At 43.7% G+C, this 24,354-nt stretch overlaps 1 protein-coding gene across 1 annotated transcript in view; it reads left to right on the plus strand.

The window, feature by feature from the left end:
* Adarb2 (adenosine deaminase, RNA specific B2 (inactive)) overlaps window positions 1-24,354 on the plus strand; it is a 223,631-nt gene that overhangs the window by 165,897 nt on the left and 33,380 nt on the right. Inside the window, exons 7-9 of the mRNA XM_004641286.1 lie at window positions 8,431-8,599; window positions 12,698-12,849; window positions 21,729-21,897. Of these exons, the coding sequence (XP_004641343.1) occupies window positions 8,431-8,599; window positions 12,698-12,849; window positions 21,729-21,897 (490 nt within the window). The remainder of the gene's footprint in view (window positions 1-8,430; window positions 8,600-12,697; window positions 12,850-21,728; window positions 21,898-24,354) is intronic.

Below are 24,354 nucleotides of genomic sequence, written 5' to 3' on the forward strand. Positions count from 1 at the left end.
AGGAAGCTCTCCACACACTCACCGGACCTGGGCTAGGACTGGGTCTGGGGGTTCCGGGAACTGGGCAGAAAATCCTACTCGGTGGGCGGGGTGTGGGAGGTACTGTGGAGTGGTGGGGGGTGGCCCAAGTGGGTGGGAGAGGGTCCAGCCCACACTGCGCCTGGGCTGGGCTGGGGTTCACTCTTGATGTTGTATAGTCTATGGGTTTAGACATTGTATAACAGTATGTATCCACAATTACAGTGTCATAGACAGAACTTTCTCTGCCCCAAAATTCTGCTGTGTTCCATCTATTCATCCCTTACCCCTAGCAATGCCCAGCAACCTCCAGCAACTCCCAGCATCCCCCAGCAACCACTCATCGTTTTATCGTCTCCATAGTTTTGCTTTTCCAACAGGTCATATAATTAAGATCACACACAATATAGCCTTTGCAGATCACCTCATTCCACTTAGCAATGCACATTTAAAGTTTCCCATGTCTTTTCATGTCCTAACAGCTCATTTCTCTTTAGAGCTGAAGAATATTCCATGGTCTGAATGTACCACAGCTAATAAATCCCTTCATCCACTTAAGGATATTTTGCTGCTTCCAAAATTTGGAAATTATGAACAGAGCTGCTATAAGCATTCACAAGCAGGTCTTCATCTTTTTTATCTAAATCTTGATCCATTTGGCATTTGTCTTGGTGCACAGTATAAGATAAAGTTGCAATTTTATTTTCTTGGATGACTCCTCAGTTATATGGTGCCCTTAATTGACTAGCCTCTGTTTGCCCCGGATCTGACAGGTGATTTCTGTGTGTATTTGAGTTGATTCTGGATTCTTCTCCCACTCCTCTCACTTCATGCACCAGTACCAGTGTGATGTGCTACTGACTCTTTGCATCCTTCTTAGTATCTGTTAGAGTTTGTCTCCCAGAATTAATCTTCTTTTCCAAAATTCTTAGATTTTCACTTAAGAATCAGCTTTTCTAGTTCAAAATTAAATAACAAAACTATGCTTTTGAACTACAAATCTTGGCGCAAAATAAAGCAACATTGCTGGTTTTTACTGCTATCAATAAAGCTATTGGAGACAACTGACAGTGTTAAATCTCCCTATCCAAGAATGTACTGTTTCTTTTCTTTGTTCAGATATTGTAGGTATCATTCAGTAGGTCTTCACAGTTTTTGTTCATTGCTGTTAACCTTATTCCTATTACCTTGTTTGTTGCTATTACAAATAGAGTTGGTTTTCCTTCATAGTTTCTCTCTAGTTATTGTGTGTGTGTATATATGAAAGTTATTGATTTCTGTATATTAACTTTATTCTCTATCACCTCACTGCTTCTAGCAGCATTTCAGTTGGATTCTCAGGAGATTTCCACACATACAATCATAGCGTGTTCAGACAGTGCTTATGTTACCAGCTCCTTTTCAATTACTATGCCTCTAATTTCTTTCTCTTGTGTGAGTCAACAGCTTCGCGATTGTTCAACTAGAGGTATATAGTGAAGATTCTTGGCATTTTCCTGAGTGTGGAAGAAATTCCTCCAGTGTTTTCCATCAAATAATGCCGGGTTTGTGCTGGGCACTGCTTTTCTGACTCTCTAAATAATCATTAAGAATCCCACATATAGCCTCTATTCCCATGTAGCCTATAACATATGGGCTATAGCCTATAATATGTTATCTGTACAAAGTATTATTTACAGTGTCTATAAGTATTTGGGGGTACATAGAGAGAGAGTTTTGAAGCTCCTTGTGATTGCTATTCTCCCTACCCCGGAAATCTAGGGTGCCCCCATTAGGAACTCAACTGTGAAAAGAAGAATGTAATAAGCTTCTGAGCAGTAACATGATTAATGTCCTAAATGCAATTATGTTCAAAAATCCCTTTATTCTGCTTTATTGAATTTTTATCTAAGGTCATCATCAGGTTTTGTGTATTTCTTTTCAGAGTCTGTAATTATGCTATTTTCTATTGTATCTCATTTTTTAATATAATATATTTTCACACTTCTAGAATCAGTGTAAAACATTCTAGATTATCCTACCATGCATATTACACTATAATTTTCATCTGCTTTCTAATGAAGAGAGTTTTATTTAGAATGTTTTATAATATATAGAGTATCTTATTTTAAATGAGAGCCTTCTGTATTTTTCTTTCTCTTGTGGCCTCAGCCAAGTGGATATAGAAGTAATATAGGCATTCCATACAATAATTTGAAAGCTTTCTTTATTTTTATATGCTTGAGAACACTACAAATGGTCTTGGGAACCATATGCCACTTAAAGATTAAGTGAATTCTATAAAACTAACAGGTATTGATGCTCTGGTAGGAAGGGAAATCTTCCATCACTTTTTCTGTGTATTTTACAGAAATCAGTGTGATTGGGCCATGGGGAGGGCTCAGTGGAATAAGCGCTTCCCTTGCAACCTCAAGGGACTGAGTTCAATCCCTGGTTCTGCCAAAAAATAAAAAAAAGAAAGAAAGAAATCAGTGTGATTGCATTTTCTATGACCATTTCTCATGTAGTCTTATGTATATTAACCTTTCTCTCATACTAGCCTTATAACAGTTTGAGAAAAGAGATGACTAATAACTGCTACATATTGAATGATGCTTCTACACAAGTTTGCATTTTATATGGCTCAATGGCTATCATTTGAACAACAGTAACACACTCATGTAGACACTGTTGGGGCCAAACTTATACCTCTTCCTGGCTTCCCCACATGCTGGCTGGGAACAAAAGCCTGCACACCTGGAAGTGTACACTGGTGATGACTAATGCACGCAGAAGACAGAACCTCAGCACTCTTGCCTCAAGTAAGAGCAACCTCTAACTAGATTTCAACAAAACTCCTCTTCCTCACCTTCTTCTCTGCCTTGTCCTGCTTTTCTGACTCTCTAAATAATCATTAAGAATTCCACACATAGCCTCTACTCCCATGTAGCCTATAATGTATGAGCTATAGCCTATAATATGTTATCTGTAAAAAGTATTATTTGCAGAGTCTACAAGCATTTGGGGGTACATATATAGAGAATTTTGAAGCTCCTTGTGATTGCTATTCTCCCTACCCAAAAAATCAAGGGTGTCCCCATTAGGAACTCAACTGTGAAAAAAGAATGTAATAAACTTCTGAGCAGTAACATGATTAATGTCCTAAATGCAATTAATTCAAAGATGAAGATTAACATTCCCAAGATCAGAAGACTCATTTCTACAGCAGTTCAAGAAGAGGGATCTTAACCTAGTACTATGGTAAATACAGTAACACCTAAAAGTACTTCTCACCTCACCATTGTAATTTGTATTTTCACACTAGAATTGTAGGACAGAAAAGTTCAGGGAAAAAAATGTCTACCTTAATGGTAGTTAATGAAGTTTCTGTTCCTAATATTTTTTCATTTGTATTTTTCAGTTGCAACTGAACTCCATTTTCCAACTCATAAAATTAATAATGCCATCAAGTCACCCCTCATGGATTCTGAGGGAAGAGTTAATGATACATTTGTCCTTTTCTCTTCCCCAGAGGAAGACTGTCAGCCTTGAATTTGGCTATTCTTCGTAAAAATCTTTCTAGTTTTCATCTTCTGTATATTTTTACTTCTTTCTGTAGCTCATCTTCTACTTTAATTTTGCAAATTTATTCACAGCTCATACCCTTCTCTCTGGGCAGCCCCTGAATTTGTCCATTCTTGGTGGGATTTCCCACATCCTCACTCATTACACAATGTCCAGACTATAAAAGCTTGCAGTAGTTCCCATGTACAGTCCCAGCTTTCTTTCTCTACCCTTCTCACTGCATTCACTTATAGACTGTGTTACTATCCATAAAAATCCTTTAACAACCACCTCACTGTATCTTACATAAGATTTAATATCATCAGTGTGGCATTCAAGTTCCTTTGTAATCAATTTCCACCTGTCTTTTCAATTTAATATCCACCATTTTTCAATGGGACAAAATCTCCCATTGTTAGCAAAATAGACTTCATTGTCCCCTAAAAAACGAAACAGTCCTATGTGTTTCCTCATCCACCCCTTTAGCCATTGCATGCACTCCACCTGGGATACCCCCTCCTGTATCTCATCATGTCCACACACAACATTTATTGAAAAAATCTTCATAGCATTCTAATCTCTCTCTCTCTCTCTCTCTCTCTCTCTCTCTCTCTCTCTCTCTCTCTCTCTTCCCCCCGTTCTCTCTCCCCTCTCTGTCAGTGGTTTCTATGTTCTTCTGACATTCTGTGGAGCACTTATGTGATATCATACAATATCTCATTTTGCAAATATTCCTGTCTCTTATCATCTCCCTAAGTGTATGCTAAAAGATAGGACAACTTCTTAAATAGCTTATGTCTCCTATGTTACTTAGCATGGTGCTGGCAGAGAGGAGGTGAGATTAATGAGAAGTGAATAAGCAAATAATGCGTTTCTTGAGCCACATAATTGTACTGGATATTTCACAGTCTGGAGTCAAGCAGAGTTGAGAATTAATGAGGGGTAGAAGCAAAAGCAGTTCTTTTTTTCTATAGCTCTAATTTCCATAGAATCAAAAGAGGAAAATCAGACCTGGGCCTCAAAAGCAATAGGACCTACTCTCAAAGAGTTTGTTCCTAAGTTAGACCACATGTACCCTAGATTTCTGAATACCAAAATACTTTAAAGAGTTATTAGAAGTGTTATTTTCTATTATTCTAAATACCTGCCTTAATGGAACTGGAATATGTAAAGTGTTTTATCCATGTTTTATCCATGGGGATGGCATCCTCATTAACTGTTTCTTAGCAATTCATGTTTCCATTAAAAAATGGCTCTGGGGCACCAAGAGAGGGGAGTGAACAGCTGCTTTGCCCTACTCCTATAGCCTTAGCTCCCACTAATAATTGATCGTCACCCCCACCTTTGGAACACCTCAGCTAGGGGCAGCCCACCTAGTGAACAGCTGAGCCACAGGAATGGGCAGAATCTAGTAACTGAGAAACAGGCAGCAGCCACATTTGCTTTTGGACTTTTCCTGGGAAGAAAACACAAGAGGTATGGTTGTATTCTCAATATGTTTTTATCAAAGTAGTGTAGGCCCTGTCCTGGTAACTAAACACATCCAGTTGTTTCCCAAGATCACCAAGAAGCTAAACCCTGCCATGGGAAAGGAAAGAGTGTAAGGATGGCCTGAGTAGGACTCCCAAGAAATCAAGATTGGCAGAAGCCAGGAGGCAGTAGTGGACATGAGTGGTGGCCGGCAGTTGCACCAGGACAGCTTTTCTGGGGAAGGAAGGAGACAGGACACACACTGCCCAAGCAGCTGGAGCTCTCTAGAAACAGAGTAGAAGACCACATGGCTGTCTGGGGTATCCCACCAAATTCTCATGGCAGGTTCAAGGTCCTTGATTGCCACCAAATGTGTCAATATTTGCCTCCATCTTCCCCTTCCTTCTGCTCCATGTTGTCCCCTCTGGCCCCACCTACAGCGACTTATCCTTTCCTGTTCTCCCTCTAGGCACCTCTTTGCCATCTTGCAAGGAAAGATGCAAGTTGTCTGTGGAGGAGGAAGCAGAGGTCTCTTAGGCTTCAGAGTTAAATCCTTAAGAAAGAACAGCTCTAGTTACAGCTCTAGTTAGAGGAGCAAGTGTGTGCAGTCCATAGCATGTGCCCCGTTCCAGTGGCACTTGAGGAGGTAAATCTTATTAAAAATGGAAGTCTGAGAGAAAGCAGCTGCTTTCTCTTAGTTCATGAGAAGAAAGGTTTGTACTAATATTGTTTAGATAAGATGTCATGTCTACATCTTGTCCTCTGAATAACTCCTTCGAAGACAACAATGTACAATGTATTAATTATTGTAACTGTCCTAATAACCTGTTCTGAAACTGTTTCATTGCTATTTTATCTTTTTTCTCATTAAAATGAATAATTTTTTTAAATGCAAAAAAATGGAAGTCTGCTCTGTTATCTCCTCAATTTACATATCGCCTCCTTAAAGAAATGGTTCATATATATATTTAGCACAGGATTCAAAGGTGTTGGATATGATCAGTTGCTGACCCATCATGCTGTACTGAACACAGAGCACATAGTCTAAAACCGAGAAACACCAGGTTGTTCAAATGTATAATACAACAAATGGGCACCCCAACATCATTCCCTTACTGTGAGTTGCAGTACCTGGAAAACTGGATTTCAGAAAGTAACGCTGACTGGACTGCAGGAGACAATCTACTAATGGGAACTCCTGGAGGACCCTTTTTAGAATATTTTATGAAAATTCTGATTCTTACCCTCAAGGAATTTATTCTCTAGCTAAAGAGAAAATATACATTCACACATGGACCCATTACGGCAGCAGAAAGAATGACTTTGATTTGTCATCTTCTAGGATCTCATAAGCAAAGGTGATGGATATTGTATTTTAAAGATGTTAAGTCTAGAGGCTGTTTCCAAGGTTTCTTCAGTTTTGTTTGCTTTTGAGAGCTTGCTGCCATCTTGGTTGAAGAGATGACTTTGACTATGATCAAAATCAACATCATCCTATGAAAAGTAAATCATGAAGCAGCTAATACTTTTTCAATAAGAATAAACAATTATCAGCTCCTGTCTTGAAAGTTGATCCTACTGAGGGAAAAATAAAAACATAGAGGACAGGAAGTGGGGAGGGAAGAATCCCTAGATAGTAATTGCTACTTCCACCATCCTCTGGGTAACTGGAATTCAGAGAGATTAAGAAAATTGATTCATTACTAAGCTTGACCTCAAAACTTTCTGCTCTTACCATAAGGTACTTTAGGGGTTTGTTTCCTGCTGTCCCAGTGTTATTTCAGCTGGTTTTACATGGATAAAAGCAAACAGAAGCCCAGTTTTACAGTTCTAGAAACCAACCTGTGAAAATGCATGGTTTTAAGTTTTTCTCAGCCCTAAGTACCAACTGCTAGGTGACCCCTAAGCAGATTGAGGAAATGACTAAGGCCATGGAGACGACTGGTCAAGTCCCTCAGTGTGCCCTCGCAGAGTTGGTAATAGGCTATAGTCTCAGAAAATGAGGGAGACACTGCTCTGATCACACACTGCTGAGGAGCTACCTTCCATGAAGGGAATCTGCATGGAAAAGGGGTTCCAGTGCCAGACACCCCTCCTCTGGCTCCAGAATCAATCAGTTTATGAAACGTGGCTGAAAGAAGAGATGTCTGAAGCCACCACCTAAAGATATTTTCACCCCTCTTCAGCCTGAGCATTGTCCCTGATGGCCATTTCCTGACTCACCAGGGCTCCTACAACACCTAAGGCTCTTAAGACATGTTGTGCCACCAATTGCTCAGCTGTTCCAACTCACAGGGTCTTGTCTTCCACAGATTTAGAGATTGGCTAGAGCTACAATGCACCTCCCCCACACACACACACACACGCACACTATTAAGGTAAAAGGATCAGAAAGGTAGAAGTCTCCACAGAGCAGCAGTGTGCTATATAGAACAAAGGGAGGGATGCTGGAGGACTGTCCTGGATCCAGCCACTCACCTGGTTCCCATGTTCTGGGGGTACAGCTAAACTCTCCTGTGAGGAGATAAAGCAGGTGCATCAGGTATCAGTGGCATGCAGCTGTGATCCCCATGCCCTGCACTATGCCTCTGATTCTAGGACAGGGCCTCAGTTGTAGGAGCCTTTTATTGCCTTTACCCCCTCGTATTCACAGTACATTCCCATCAACAAATATCTCAGAGAATAGTCAACTGTCAATTTGGAAGCAGGGGCAGGGGAAAGTTTTGGGGTTTTTTTGTTTTGTTTTATTTTGTTTTTGCGGAACCAGGGATTGAACTCAGGCCCTTGCGCTTGCCAGGAAAGCGCTTATCCTACTGAGCCATCTCCCCGGCCCCTTAGGGGAAAGTTTTTAGGTAGTTAGAACACACATGGCTAAAGGTCCTTTCACTTCCCCTTTAGGGTCTCAGAAGGAAACCCTGTAGCTATCAGATCCCTCCACCTCCCAGCCAGGCTTGACTGTGGCCCTGAGTCCCTTCATTGGTGGCAGGTCACCACCCTGTCTCTATTTTGCCCATCATTTTCCAAGACTCTCCTATTCAAATGTGGGAACATACCAACTCCCCATTTCCATCTCATAAATAATCAGCAGCTGAGATGCAGTTGTTTGGGCTAAATTCAAGGGTGGCCATGCTGACTTGGGTCTTGAAAAGTCAGCAGGGATCTTGGAGTGCTATTCACCCCACAGCTGTCTTTGGAATGCAGTTTCAAGCAGTCCATGAGCAAGATAAGGTCCTGCAGGAGGCACTTTCCACCATTCACACAGTTCAGGATGTAGAACACTACATCATGCATGTCCACTGGGGAAACTTGGGGGGAGTTGCAAGGCTACTTGTAGGTCTCTAAAAGGTAGAATGGGGGTTCATGATGTCTGAGCTCTTCTTACCACTCTTTGTCCCTCAGGCTTGGACACCAGGCAGGCACAGGTCATCGTCCTGTCCTCGGGGACCAAATGCATCAGCGGTGAACACATCAGTGACCAGGGGCTGGTGGTCAACGACTGCCATGCAGAGATCGTGGCCAGGCGGGCCTTTCTCCACTTCCTCTATGCACAGCTGGAGCTACACTTGAGGTAAATGGGCCCATCCTTGCTAGACGGACCTCCACTGGAGAGCAGCCAGGGCAGGAGGGGGACGCAACCAGCCCAGACTCGCCACTTCCTTTATCCTGGCCAGTTGCCTACACAGAGTGAGCAGCTACTCACCACAAAGCATATCTAGACCTGACACAATGTTCATACACCACACAGGCCAGTACAATGCTAAACATCAGGTGTCAATCCTCACTGTCCCACAGCTCTCTCCAGGAAACACATTATTTGCCTATGAGTTGCCTACACATATACCTCCACACAGGTGCCCACACATGCGGGGATGCATCCTATCACAGTTCATTTCATTTGACTTTTTCTTTAAAACATTTGAGAATTGCTATAGTACCTCACATGACAAAATTTCCATAATGAGGCTCATGTCTCTAAAGTTGAGGAAATCACTAGACATAGCTGTACCTTGACCTTGTGCGCTCTGAACCCAACTAGCAATGGGACAAAGAGAGAATCCAGCTCTAGGGTCAGCTAAAGGTGAATGGAGATATTACCCAGAAGGAGCAGCAACCCAGATCTGACCTGAACTGTGTCATTTTAACTGCAAGTTTCGATGAAGGCATTCCTTTTTCTAGCACCAGCCCCTAGTTATTATACCCAGAATGAGCCTTATGTAGGTAGGTGGTAGGCAGGCATGAAGGAAAAGGAGAGAGGAAGGAATGGAGGAAAAGAGAGAGACACAGAAATAGAAGAAGTGAATGAATTCACTGTCTCTTGGGAATGAAACCTCTTGCTCTCTCTGAGTCCCCAACCTGCACTGACTGAATTAGAAGTGTATTCATTTAGTGTGAGGTGACTTGGATCAATACACCTGCTCCCTGCCCTGTGTAAACTTTTAGCCATGGTACAGTGCCATATAGAAGTTGACATCTGCACTAAATTTTGACAAAATTGTCTCCATCTCACTTTTTTTTTTTTTTTGTGGAACCAGGGATTGAACTCAGGCCCTTGTGTGCTTGCCAGGCAAGTGTTTATTCTACTAAGCCATCTCCCCAGCCCCTAAGAGATTAATTACATTTTTTTTCCATTTCAAACAGGACCCATGGCTCAGTATTTCTGCAGAAGTACCTCATTCCCCCTTGTCAGCCTTGTTTTAAGAATTTCTTAGTCAAAAAAACTTTTATGAGTGCTCAGCATTTTTGCAAGACTGGCCAAGACCATCTCCTAAAGGCTCATAGATGGGCTACCATTCTTCATTCTGTCTCTAGGCCTTATCCTTTAAGTAACAGGCTGCTTCCACTGGAAAAGTCTCAGGCAAGTAGCTCTCACCAAGCAGTGTGACTGCAATATACAGTGATTATTTAAGTTTTTTAAATGTATTACCTTAAAGACAAATTGCCATTAATCCGCCTGGAAAATACCCTCTCTTGATTCTAACACACTTATACCATTTTTCCTGTCACTTTCTGAAGCAATTCTGGAAGCTCTCTTTCATGAGTGTCTTTATGAGGTGTGGTTAAAAAATGTGGTGAATCATGAATGCTGATGTTGAATGTCATCCAACAGAAAGGCAGGCTTGTAAAACTTTACAGTGTATGGTCACCCTGCTTCTCACCACATCTGGCACCAGGTAACTTCCAGCTCTTCCCAAAGTCAAAATGATCATGAAAGATAAACATGTTGAATCAATTCAGGACCTCAAGGCAGCCATAACACAACTAAAGACACTCATGAAAGAAAGCTTCCAAAGCTGGGGAGATAGTTCTGAGGTCTAAGTGCCTTCCTGGCAAGCTTAAGGACCCAGGTTCTATCTTTGGTACCACATGCCATGCCAGCCATCAAAACCGGGCATGGTGGCTCATGCCTCTAATCTCAGCGCTGGGGAGGCTGAAACAGGAGGATCACTATGAGCCCAAGCTGTTGCATAGTGAGATCCTGTACCAGATTTACAAAAAAAAAAAGAAAGACTTCCAAAGTGCATCCAAAAGTGATAAGAGCAATGGGCTGAGTGTGTTCAAAGTGAGAAGGAGTATTTCCAGGGAGATTAATGACAATGTGTCCCTTGTTGTAGTATGTTTCTTTTTTATTTTTTTTGTTTCTTTTTTTAAAAAATTAAGCATTTACCATATTTTTGACCTTAGTGTATATAACAAATTGGTGCTCAATACCTTCTGGACCTCCAGGGTGAATCCATCTTCTCTCCCCACATTCTCAAATGTGCCACATTCCTAGACATAGTCCTGAGGAAATGGGCCCCAAGTGCCTACTAACAAGCTTTGAGATGTGGCCTCTTTCTGGGCTCCATGTCCAAGGACATCTTGGTAATTTGTATTCCAAGTTGAAGAAGCCAGTGAAGCCCTAAGTCGTAAGCTCCAGTGCTGGAATTTCCAGCATCTCATGGCAGCTTGTCCTGGTCATGAGAAAGAAACACACCACCACCTGGGCTGGTATCTCTTCTAAGACACAATAAACAGGAACAGAACCTCAGGTAGATGTGAGTATATGATCCCTCAAATGCATTCCTAGGCTAAGCTCTCTAGTCCCACTGGTTTGCTTTTGTGTATCTTCATCAGAACGCCCCTGCCCTTCCTTTTCTGAAGCAGCGGTGTTCCTCAAATCCACTAGTAATGGGATCTCAGGAGGCTTTTGGTGTGTGACTCGTTCATGCCCATTAGATACGTGGAAGCCACACAAAGGGCAAAAAGCCCAAATAGATGGCAAACATGCTCAAATAAAAGTAATACCTCAATACACTCACTTAATTTTTATCTTGAGCAGTGCATAGCAGCCTGAGATATTGCCACATTCATCCAGGAGGCCTTCTCTGGGGTCAACCAGAGTGGGAAATCTCTCCAAATGAAAGAAAAAATAGTTCTCCTGAATATCCAACTGCTCCAATGAAAGTGTTTCCAAGTATCCTATGTCCTGCTTGTGTCACAGAGGCAGGCAAGCAAGCACTTACCAGGAGCCAGCTGCATGCTGTGTGCTGTGCTGCCAGCTTGCAGGGCAGGAGTGTTCAAAGCCAGCTGCACCCTGCTCCTTTCCCTGCACAGGGGCAGAGGATGCCATCTTCTGAGGCAAACTGCCAGTTAGCTCCCGGGACCTCCTGGGAGGCCCACAGTTCTCCAGGGGTTTCCTTGGGCAGACAGAGGGTGGGTGGAAACCAAAGAGCAAAAGCCAACCCCAGGGTTTCCTGGGGAGAAAATGTGTGTTTTGCTGCCTGTGAGGTCTCAGGGCCCAGCAACACAGAATCCATCAGCAGTGGGGCAGAACAAGAGCAAACAGCAAGGGAGGCAGAAAGTGGGCTGCTGGAAACCAGGGGGAGCAAACTCTGGGAAAGTATAAGCTGCCACAAGTACCTCCAAACCCACGCCCCTGCAGGATTTGCCCTCCTTGACCAAGCCAGGGACTGCAAGTCTGAGTTTAGGGGGCTGCTGGGGAGGTTTGTGAGCAGCAAAAGGCCAAGATCCATAAAAGCTTTGAGGGAGGCTTTGTTTTTTCTTTATCGACCCCAGATCAGGGTTGAGTTTAGAATCAAAGCTGATTCCTCACTGGTTGTTATTCCCACATGGGTAATGCAGGTAGCCACGCCCAGCACTGCCCCCCATGTGCCTACCCACCTGCCCTTTGAGGCAGGGTCAAAGTTGCTATCCTCTGGCATCAGCTTCCCAGAGTGCTGGGATCACAAGCATATGCCACCACACCTGTCTCCTGCCACCCTCTTAAGATCCCTTTCCTCTTGTTAATGTGCACAAACACTTTGCCAGCCAAACCATGTCATGTCAATAGTCCACTGAAAGACACTGCCATGTGGAGTGTTTGCAAATCCACCGGATTACAGCTCTGTAAATTGTAGCTACTGGCTCTGCAAAAGATAAGCCTGAAATGTAAATGTGAAGGTAAAGTGAGCAGCACAGGATTTCTGCTGTGTGTGTTTGCTTTCATTGGTTTCATTGCAACCCATTGCAGAAGTACTCATGAAAGAGAAAAACCCAGAACAGAATGTAAAGAAGGGAAAAATTGGGAAACAGTTCTGCAACCCATGACAGACACATCCACCTGATTGACTGAAATCCTTCTGGTTGAGTTTGTAATAAATGACCCAGATCCTCTTTGTGTTCCTAGCAAGCGACGAGAAGACTCAGAACGATCCATATTTGTGCGTTTGAAGGAGGGAGGCTACCGACTTCGAGAAAACATCCTGTTCCATCTCTATGTGAGCACATCACCTTGTGGAGACGCAAGACTCAACTCCCCCTATGAGATCACCACAGACCGTAAGATACTGCATTTTTCTTTTGTGAATAGCAAAAAGTGCCCGGTTACCCTTTATCAATCTAGACTCTGTTCTAGGCTGTCTTGACCCAGGAGCCTTGGGTACAGGTGGGCATGGCTCTAAGATGCTAGAAGTAGATTGCAATGAACTAGATAATCATAGCTCCAAAATTGTAGTCTGCCCAGATCCTTGGTAGAAAAGTAGTTTGAGGTCCAAAATTAGCTATTTAATTGCCATAGTCCTCTGTGCATTTTAATAGGTCAAATAGTCCCTCCATCCCAGGTTGGAAAATGGAATGAATATGGCAAATGAGAATTACATGGGGTGCAAACAAATTCAAACTGGCTCTGTTTGCCTTCATTTGCAACTCTGCGGAGAATAAAACAGCTTTTGTATCAAAGCCAGATTCAAGGAATACCCAGCAAAAGTGCTGCCCCCCCCTTAACTACAAATTTGCATTACTGAGAGCCCTTGGGCAGGACCTGCCCCACTGATGTTAATCCATAGAACCAGAGAGAGAGCATCCAGGAGTGCTCCGCCCGCCCCGTCATCTCCATCAGCAGAAGGGCCACGCCATGGTCCAGCACTGGAGGCCAGGAGCCACCCCCTCTGATGTCAACAATGACAGTGTCTCCATGACAGGAGAGAGAGTATCAAAGGCACGAGTTCATACCTCTTCTTTAAAACCCTGTTATGGACTAGAATTGGTGCAACTTTTTTTTTTTTTTTTTTTTAGTGGAACCGGGGATTGAACTCGGGCCCTTGCGCTTGCCAAGGAAGCGCTTATTCTACTGAGCCATCTCCCCGGCCCGCATTGGTGCAACTTACACATATTTTGCACTTATATGTCTGTGTGTATATATTTATACAACACACACATACACTCATTCACTCACACACTTCCAAACTTTTCCAGAAGAGCTAGAAAAATATTGCCGCACAGGCAATGAAAGTAAATATATGTGCACCTCAGATCACAAACAGTTCTTCCCACGATTCTGGTTGCAACCTTGAACCTAACCACTGAATGTGTTTTGGTACCACTGTGTATATATTTCTGCTACCTAGACATAGTCACAGTCAACATTTTGTGATTTTGGTTCCAGCTAAATAATATATTTTTAATATTTTACCATAAAAATAAGTATCTGTGCATGGAAAGGATAGGGTCCCAGTAAAGACAGTGAAACAACAAAAAGCTAATTTTGTGCTCCTGAAATCTCCAGTGGAAAAACAACAGACAGTGCACAGTTATTAAAGGGTTGGTTTGACCTCTGATTCCTGATATGGAAGGCTACACTTGTGTAATAATGACAAAAGTGTCTACTGAGTGTCTGCTGTGTTCCAGGCTTCCAATGACACAAGACGTGGGTAATAGTGTTTTTAACCCTATTTCTGTAACCCTGAGATTGGGTGCTGGACTGGGGAAAATCCTCTTGCATACAGGGATTTGCCTCCAACCCTATTCCTTTGAATGGGGCTCTCTATAAGGGAAACCTTTTCACATCCTTTGAAAAGAAAAATTGAAAAATTGAGTCAAATTGAGAATTAGAAAAGAGAACCTAGTTTCTTTTCTCTTGCTGCTGAGACAAAATGCTCAATACCCAAAGGTAAAAGTTTCAGTCCATAATAGGGTGGTTGGGCAGAGGGACCTCTGTTTCCAAGAGGGTAACAGTTCATGGCACCCACAACATAGCCAAAGCAACAAGTGGAGAACCGGTTCATGGGGTCAGAAGCTAGTGAAGAGCTAGGGGGCTTCGCAGCATGTTTCTGCCTCTCATATCTTTGCAGACTTCTGGGATTAAGGTGGTGCCAAGCCAATCAGTGGCCTGAGAAGTAATCACACAGCCTTAACCTCAGCATCACACACTCTAGATCTGGTCACCCCTGAAAAAGCTCTATGACTGCATGAGGCTTTGGGGGGACATCCAGATACAAAACCATAATAGCAATCCATTAACTAAACTGTCCCCAGGAAGGTAAGAGGCCAGGCTGGCCTGGGCAATGTGAGAAGAACACAGAGCCCTCCCTGTGCAGGCCAAAGTGAGAACACATAAGGTATCTCTTTACTACTAGAGAAAGAGAATGAACACAGCACGGATTCATTTTCTGTGGAAACATCCATCAGCCTACATCTATGTGATACAATCTTCCCTTATAATGGTGAAATCTGGTCCCTTTCCCAATAGAGAACTAGTGGGAAGTTTTGGTATTATGAAGACCTAGCCTAGGGACCCTCATACTGTGGGAGGAAAAGTCTTATGAGGTCTTAGGACCAGACCTACTTTACCCAGCTTCCTTCCTGGCCCATGTGTCCCCAGAAGGAGTCAGGAGAGGGCTGAGGGAGGACAGCAAGAACCTTGGCCTTGGCTTAGACTTCCTGATCTGCCCTGGGGATAGTTTTGGTCTGTCGAGTTTCCCTTGTCTCTGTACACAAGCGCCAACTGTGGCCTCACCAGCCCTCAGTTCTAACTTGCAATGTTGGCAGTTTAGAAAAACAAACAGATACATTTTCACAGGCACCCTGGGGTTCACTTCCAGGCACAGATGTCTTTTATTTCATGGAGCTTTTAAGAAGAGGCAGGTGCTGGGAAGAGAAAAAAATAAAGCATTTCCCTCCCACTTTGCTGTAGATATGCGAGGCAAAAAGGAGATGCTGTTGCCTGAGTTATGCCTCCAAATTAGGGCTGGTATCTCCCAGACTCTTCCCACCTGGTGAGCACGGAACAGCCACCCACTCGGCGAGCTTATAAAGTGGGCTCGTCAGCCAAAAGCTGTTCTTTGCTTTCCCCTACTCACCCAGGGAGGACAAGATAACTCTGATGCCCAGTGTCTCTGCTTAAAGGAGCCTCCAGAGAGACTCAGCATCCCTCATATCTCCTAAGGGAGGCAGAAACTCTCAGGAACAAGCTCTGCATTCAGAGCCTTAGAGGAACTCAGTAAGCTCCTCTCTGCAAGACAGCAGGCAGCACTGCCTGCTACTCACTAGTGCAGTGTCCTTCCTTGCTACTATTTAAGGAGGACTGCACTGTGAGTGACAAAGCTTTGCTCTGACTGGCTCCTGCCAGGGTCAGCTGTGGCTTGCTAGATAAACAAATGCCAGTTAGGGCTACACCTGAGGTCAGCAGACAGCACTGTCTACACTCCCAAAAATACTTTAGCCCTGTAAAAGCCCCAACCTCACACTATCTGCAGACGAAGGGTCCATGCTCTTAAATGAAGCCCTAGGGATCATGTTTCCTGGACCAGCTGTCCTCCAAAGGTCACTGTCATATTATTATGCTTACAAACACAGAGATGGCAGGGCACAGATATGCTCAGTACATTCCACTAAAATCTCCATCAGGGATCTAAAGAGCTCATCCTAAACTAAAGGAAACTCTGGACTCGTGTTCTCTCCCTTCCTTGGGTTCTCCTGATCTCTAGCACTGTGCCTGGCTCAGACTTGATCACTGGTCACTGTAGCTCTTTTTATTTAAACTCAATTGGTTTGCACACTCTACTGTGAACTCCACATGGGCCTACACTATGCTTACTTCTATCAACTTGTGACTGTGCTAGAATTCTCTCCCCTAACTCTTCCCTCCTCCTTTCTCCCTCTTTCTGTCTCATGAACATTCAAACATACACGTGTGTATAAACACTAATGCACAAATACATGTATGTGAGCACATATTCAAACACACACATGCACTGGCATATGTCCACACAAACACTCAATGCCTCACAATCTACAAACACAACTCAGATATGACTAAGTGTAAGAAAGGTTTAGAAACTTGAATGAATAAGTGGCTTAGATTGGGCCTCTTACTTTCAAAGAATGAAGGAACCAGGAATGAAATATAATAAGAACATTTTCTAGAAATCCCAACAAATGCCAAATAATCAGGAGGCAAAGAAACAGAGCCTGACTTGAAATTTCTAGGAGCATATTTCCGACTCCCCACCAGTTCCAAGTCACTGTGGTCCACCAGGGACTTCTCTGGCCCAGCAGCTGTTCTCCCAGCTGAGAAGGGTTCATGAGTCCCCTGAGCCCCCGGGGATTGAAGTCAGCTGGCCTCCCTGAGGTCCAGATTCAGGGCTCTGAGTGCTAAGAGATGACACAGACACTGATGTGGTCATCAGGCTGTTTCCCTAGGATACCCTTTGCTGGGGAAAGTCTAAATCCTGAGTTTTATTATTTTCTACCCAAACATTTATCCAGATCAAAAAAGCTCCATTCCTGGAAGCTTTAAGTACGGTATCAATGCCAACTAGCCCCTCATACTTTGGGAGCATGTTGCCTGCAAGTTTAGGAATTAGATTTGATTGTTTCCAAACCTAGTTTGTCTCTCAGAGTTACCCGAGATGATTTTTAACATTCGTGTTCTTACCACATACTATTTGTCTGAGGTGCTGATGCATTAGGGGCGGAGAGAACTCTCACATTTGCAGTTTTCTGAGCAACAGTCATGTTTTAAGCCACTAGCTTTGTACTCCCTTAGATTATCCTGTCCTGTCCACGTTAGACATTTATTTCTTGCTGGCTTAGTGAAACGTTTTCAAAGAAAGGATGATCTAGCAGAGTGTCTGCACAAGGCCAGACAGCACTCTGTGGTGGGGCCCCCTGACCTGCAGCAAAGTGGGCAGGCGAGAAGGCTTTTACTGGGGCATCACAGGCACTGTGGAGGAAGGATTGCTACAGCGACATTCTCTGCAGACTGAGGTCTCTTGTTGACCCAACCATTCTGTCCACCTCAGCTGAGCCAAAAATACTAACCCATATGAGATCCTCCCCTCATGGGCCAAGGTTAGTCAAAGGGGCAAAAATGCCTAAAAGATATTTCTTCACTCAGCCAAGAGAAGACACTGTTTCTAGGTCAGAGTTGGGATTCTGACAATGTCCCCGAGAAGCTTAAGAGCACCAGCTACTGTGAAGGAGAGAAGACTTCCGAGAGCCACAGGGACCACACCATTTCCTTAGTGGCTCTGGAGGCCTGAGCAGGAGCCAAGGCTATCATCCTACACATAAGAGAAAAATATGAAGGCCCAGGGCGATTCCCCAACAAACTTATCACAGATTCTTCTCTCATTATGGACTTTAACCTGGCAAATGCAGCTCATATTTCCATTTTCCAAGAATTTAATAGATTAAATTCTCCAATCTATCTTCCCTGTTCCATACCATGACAAATAACAAAATTACGTTATATATTTATCTACAAATACGTCCCTAATACATTCATTTTAATCAAATTCCATTCATTACATAAATCACTGGTTTAGGAGGCTAAACTAAAGCCCCATAAGGTCAGAGAATCTAAAATACATTCCTTACATTTCTAGCTTCAGATTTCCTACTAAATTACAGAAATATACAGCATACAATCATTTTCATGAATTGTAAAATAATCAGTATTCAACATCATCACTATCGTCATCAAATAAGGCAAAGATCTCCTACATTACTAGTTAGTAAATATTTTGCATAATATTATTATAATAAATAGTATCCTGCTTCACAGATATACCTTGTTGAATATATCTTTTAAAGAGAGTTTGAAGTTTTAAAGTTTATCTAGGGTTTAAAAGAATTTTCCTGGAGCCCGCAAAATAGCTCAGCAGACTAAAGCAACTGCTTAGGCAAGCTTAGGCAAGTGCAGGGCCCAGGATTCGATCCCCAGCACCACATGCTGCACCATCGCCCTGAGGGCTGGCTACATGGTACAGGCCTGTGAACCCAGCTCTGGGGAGGCTGAAAGCAGGAAGATTGCCTTGGGCTCCAGCTGAATAGTGAGACCCTACAACAACAAAATACATAATAAATAAATAAATAATAAATAAGTAAAAGTATTTTCCTTCCCTCTCATATCATTGTGGTGGATTTACAACTTGGGGAGTATTTGTTTACTTTTAGATTTGGTTGTCTCTCTCCCCTGTATCATCGTAGCAACTCCACAGTGCTTTACAGATAAATCTTTCGCTACCTAGAAAATCCATTTGCCATTAATCACTATCTCTCTTTGATTCTCCCCTAAAAATAAAATATGCACTTGAACGGTTTTATAAAGCATATTTCTACACTAATTTACCATAACATCAATCCCCCAAAAGACAAGAGTTTTAAGTTAATAAACACAACAGTGATGGACCTGGTGATTTAGGCTCCTGCCTGGAGTTGGACTAGAGTGTGTAGATGGATTTGGGAGAACCTACACACACATGGCAGACAGGATTTTAACATTTCACAGTCCACTGACTCAGGCACACTACAGATTACTTAAGTTCAGTTCTCTGAAGTTGCTGGTTGGATTGGCATTTCTTTCTACTTGAAGTGGCATCTTCAGCTCCCTCCTGCCTCTTGCGATTAGCTGAGACAGACCCTGAAGAAGGAGTTCTGTGAGTTCCGCAGCACTCAGACACAGCCTGGGGCTGCTCCAGCTCAGCAGGGAGTGTGGTGGAGAAGGCAGCCCGAAGCCCAACTAACTCCTCCAAAACTTCGCACTCTCAGGAGTGTCTCATGCACCTGGCTCTTGTGGCAAAATGAATCTAGTCTTAAAACTTCGGGTTGAAACCAGTAGTTTATTCAAGCTACATCTCCTTACTGTCTTGCCCTTAACAGATGGTAAGACTTTAGAGAGGCTTTACAACATAATATGCAACGTTAGAGACCTAAAAATCACCCAGTAGTTGAAGCATTGGGAGAATATAAGTACAGTATAATTAACAGAACTAGAAGGACAGAAAGTACTAGGTTCCTGAGAAACTGCCTCCCACAAGAAAGAGTAAAGTTCCCAAGGTTGTGGTAACATTGTAGAAACTAAGACATGCTGCTGCCCCCAAAGCTCCCACCCGGAAGATGTAAAACTTCAGGTTAAATTCAAGGTTTCTTCAAGCATTTTTTAGTTTTAGGAAGTATTTTGTGTCCAACTTATCGTCACCACTAACTAGCAGCACCACTACCATCACCTTCACCGTTATCCTATCACCACCATCATTGGCACCATCACAACAGTTGCCATCATTAGCATCATCACTATTACCACGTCCACCGCCACCGTCGCATCATCACACCATCACCTCCATCTTCACCATTGTCATCACCACCATCGCCATAATCAGCGTTATCCTAAGCAGCAACAGCTCCATCACCACTGTCACCAGCAGCGCCATCCTGCTTACCACCGCCACCATGGACAGCTGGACCGTCATTGCTGTCATCACCACCATGCGCAGTGGTACTGGTTCGCAGTACCACTTCAAGCTGCAGAGAAGAGAGTCTCACTGCTCCTTGGGCGGCCGGGCTGGGCATCTGGTTCTTATGCCCTGTCCAGGTTACATTTCTGCCTTTGATTCTCCCTTTCAAGATGACTCACAGACAAGTCCAAATTGGATCTCAAAAAATATTTGGTTAGCTTCAGGGTAAAAAAAAAATCAAACCTGTCTGAAACCTTCTAAAAGTTTATTTTATCAAAGGAGTACAACAATCTTTCCTCCCAAAAGATAGCCCTTAGCTCTTAAAACCAGCTCTTAAAACCTCAGCTCTTAAAACCAGTAAGAAAGAACAGTGGAAAATTTTTCTATCTCTAAGAGAAAGTTCCCTTAAAAATCCAAATGTCTGCTATTGAGCTCATCACTGAGAATAAATGGGGAGACTCCATGTACACAACTTCTAAAGCTTAAATAAAAACCTTTTCAAAGATGTTTGCTAAAGCATAGGGTCTGGGGCTCGATCCCTGGTATCACATGCTGTGCAGGCCCCGCCCCAGGGCATGCGGAGCCTGAGATGGAGTCCAGGCATGGTGGTGCACACCTGTAATCCCAGCTGATGGGGAGGCTGAAAACAGGAGAATCACTATGAGCCTGAACTGCATACTGAGACCCTGTACCAATTAAAAAATAAAAAATAAACAAAGATGTTTACTACTCATTCATGTTTATATATTTAAATGCTAAGATCGCTATGTTTTATGCATAATTTGTATGCAAAACAGTTAACTGTTTCTCTGATGCATTATAATCCAAAATGGATTCATGAAATTTTTTAAAGAAAGTAAAAATAAATTGAAATTTACTGTTATCCCAACTACTCTAAGTGTGGTATGCAGAGTAAGGCATAGGTGGGTAGGTATGTGTGCACAGTGAGTGCTCTGAAAGAAAAGGAGGAAAACCCAAGTGATGGATGAATAAAGACACCCTTAATCTCATAATTTCTGGACCTGACACATTGAAATTTAGCCCCCTCAGAATATTTAAAATATGCTCCTTCTTCAAACACCTTTGTCCCACCATTCTTGGAGATGTGTTTTTTGCTATACTAAGTTCATTTAATTCACACATTCACCTTCTTTTTCCATAGGCACCTGCATGTATTACTCAGAGAAAAATGACGATTACAAAGTATATGCATGTTCAATAGAGGAGCAATGTTTCTCCAAATAGTTTTGACCCTTGACTGGTTGAATCCGCAGGTGTAGAACTCACGGATAGGAAGGCAGACTGTACTTATGACATGTAAAATCATACATTTACATGTTGAAATGTTTGTCCATAAACCAAGTATAGAGAAACCCAGTCAAGCTGATTCATCGCGCTTCACCAGATGCCCTGGTGGGTAGAGCAGAGTCTGGCGGTGTAGACAAGCAGTCTGGCACGCTGCCCCTCAGAGCCACTCCACCCCTCCGCCCATCCCAGGACAGGGGCTGATGCGGACTGAGCTGCACCGCTCTAGAGCTCAGCTCTTAACCCGGATGCTGCTGGAGCTAAGGAGATTCCCCACGCTGCATTTCCTTCCACCTCCTGGGGAGCCTCGGACATGTCTTGCCCTCCTCGGCTCCCAGGCCCTTCCGTCCCTAACTGATTCCCTGCCCCTTCTCACCACCACCTCTTCCTTCCCAGTGAACAGCAGCAAGCACCTTGTCAGGAAATTCCGAGGGCACCTGCGCACCAAGATCGAGTCTGGGGAAGGGACGGTCCCCGTCCGAGGGCCCAGCACAGTCCAGACATGGGACGGCATCCTGCTGGGGGAGCAGCTGGTCACCATGTCCTGCACAGACAAGATTGCCAGGTAAGAGGCCGTCAGCCATCCTCCAGAGCCCACCAGCAGGCTCAGCTCAGTCCAGTCACAAGTGAGGCCAGAGAAACACAGCCTATACTGTGCAGGGTCTGTGTGGCAAAGCATGGCGCCTCTCTCCCTCACCCAAGCCATGTACTTGAAGCAAACATGCCCTGAAAGTTAGCATGATGTTGCAGGTCTATCATTTCAGCACTTTGCAAGGCTGAGCAAAAAGAGCACAAGTTCAAATCCAGCCCAGGCAACTTGGAAAGACCCTGTGTCAAAATTAATTTTTTTCATAATGAGCTGGGGATATAGCTCAGTAGAAAGTCCCTGGGTTTGATCCCCAATATGAAAAAAAAAAAAAAAAAAGGTCTGCAGAGAGTAAGTACCTTGCAATTTCAGGTCGCCAGTGCAAACAAACAAGATCTATGGCTTGAGTCTCCCTCCTGACTGGCCACAGAATTAGCTGAGAGGCAAAGGAGCTCCCCCTCCCAGACCTCTTACTTTTAACTAAAACTTGACAATTACTCAGGGAAAGACACTGACCTTTAGCTGGCCCTGACATCTCTCCCACATTATTGTAAAAGATGTTTTCCTTTTAGACATTTTCAAAAACCTCCATATGCTGGTCTCAGGGGCAGAAGCCTCAGTCCCTGGGTGAGCAGGAGGAGAGGAACTTTGGGCAAAGGGGTTTTCCCCTCCCAGCCCCCTCACAGAGCTCCTGCTAGTGAATGGACATCCCCAAGGGTGGCAGGCATCCCTCTGCTATCCCTGCCTCATTCTGTTGCCCTAGGTCAGCTCTCTAACCCTCATTCTCCATGATGATGCCCCAAAATGCCATCCCCACTTTAGGAACATTTCCATTAGTGCAGTTTGGAAAGTAAAGATAAAGCATACTCTGAGGGGTGGAGTACAGAAGCCTGAGTTTGCCTGGAAACACCATCAGCTCCCCAAAGCCACCCAATAGTAACAGGAGTGATAAAGTGGTTCTAGAAATCCTGGGTTAGGAGTGAATCAGATCTCCTAACAAGTTCAATAAATAGATTCCGTAATTCATAGCCCAAGAAAAAACAGAGTGTTCTACTCTGCAAATGTGTATGCCATCAAATTCCTACAGCATGGCTGCTCCTGAAATCTTCTCCGTGAACATGTTGGTAGCTGAAGCTAGTCAAAGAGGTTGATCTCACGGGATGTGAAGGGGAGAGAGGCTGGGGAGGAGAGAAGGAGAAGGAAGGCTGAGGAAAACCATGCACGTTGTCACCTCAGGCAAATGTGGCCACGACATGAAGCATGCTGTACCAATGAGGCTCCAGCCTCCTGCCACCACTGCATGATCTGAGCCATTGGAGGGTGGGGGTGGGGCAAGGCAAGCGCCACAATCTACAGCTGGAATACAGCCATCCCAGAGCTTCCCCAGCACACTGGCTCTGTCTCCAGGTCCTGTACAGCATGAGACATGTCTTATGTGCTCAGTAAATAATTGGGGACCAACTGAATGGAACTATTTGCCTATTAAAACCTATGGAACGGGTCCATTCCTTGCCTCTCACTATACAAAGCAGAGCACAAAGCCTGAAGAATGAGGGGACTGATTGGCACTTAAGGTCAAAGTGGGGACATAAGGCAATGCTGAGAAGTGCAGAGCCAAGGACAGGAGCCAGCAGACCAGGGCCCAGGAAGGAAGAGGATGAGGTCTAGACTTCCACCCTCTTCCCCTGGCTCAGGATCTTCCTCTGTGAGACTTCTATAGCCACAGGACAGATACAACATCAACCCCTGAGAACAGTGATTCCCGATTCTCGCGGGAAATTACCAAATGGCTACAGGAAAAATAGTGCCATTTGCTTCCCCTGCTTTGATTGCCTCTGGTTCAGCAGAGGAAGGAGACGGCCTAATGACAATAAATCAAAGCACTGATTTCTGTATCAAAGGAAACAGGCTGTAGTTGTCAAATAGCTCATCTTTCGGAGGAAAATGTATTCCTCCTTTGTAATACTTCCATCTATTCATGGAATAAAAGCAAAAAGCTACCATTTTCACTTTAGCAGAAATTCTCTAGGTGCTCTAAGATGGCATTGGGTTTTTAAATTAACTCACACACTCCCCAGAAAAAAATGAAGTAAATTAATGCTCCAGAAATGAAATTTTGTTTTCTCTGGGATCTTAAACATCAATAGACAGTAAAATTAAACAGGGGCTACAAACTGCACTGGATTGGTTGTTGACAGGTCTATCGATGGTAATAGTGCAGCTCAAAAACCCAGGCTTTTCTCTTTTTAATAAAATCTCCTTGAAAAATAAAGGTCTGCATTGCCTCTCCTCCAGAGATTTTCAAACAGCATCCTGCATGAAGAAAGATTCTGAGGGCCAGCAAGATAGCTCGATGGACTAAGCACCTGCTTAGGCAAGCGCAGGCACCAGAGTTCATTCCCCTGCACCAAATGCCATGCTGGCCCCACACCCAGG

This window comes from Octodon degus, unplaced genomic scaffold (genome assembly GCF_000260255.1).
Source record: "Octodon degus isolate 3935 unplaced genomic scaffold, OctDeg1.0 scaffold00133, whole genome shotgun sequence".
Lineage (NCBI taxonomy): Eukaryota > Metazoa > Chordata > Mammalia > Rodentia > Octodontidae > Octodon > Octodon degus.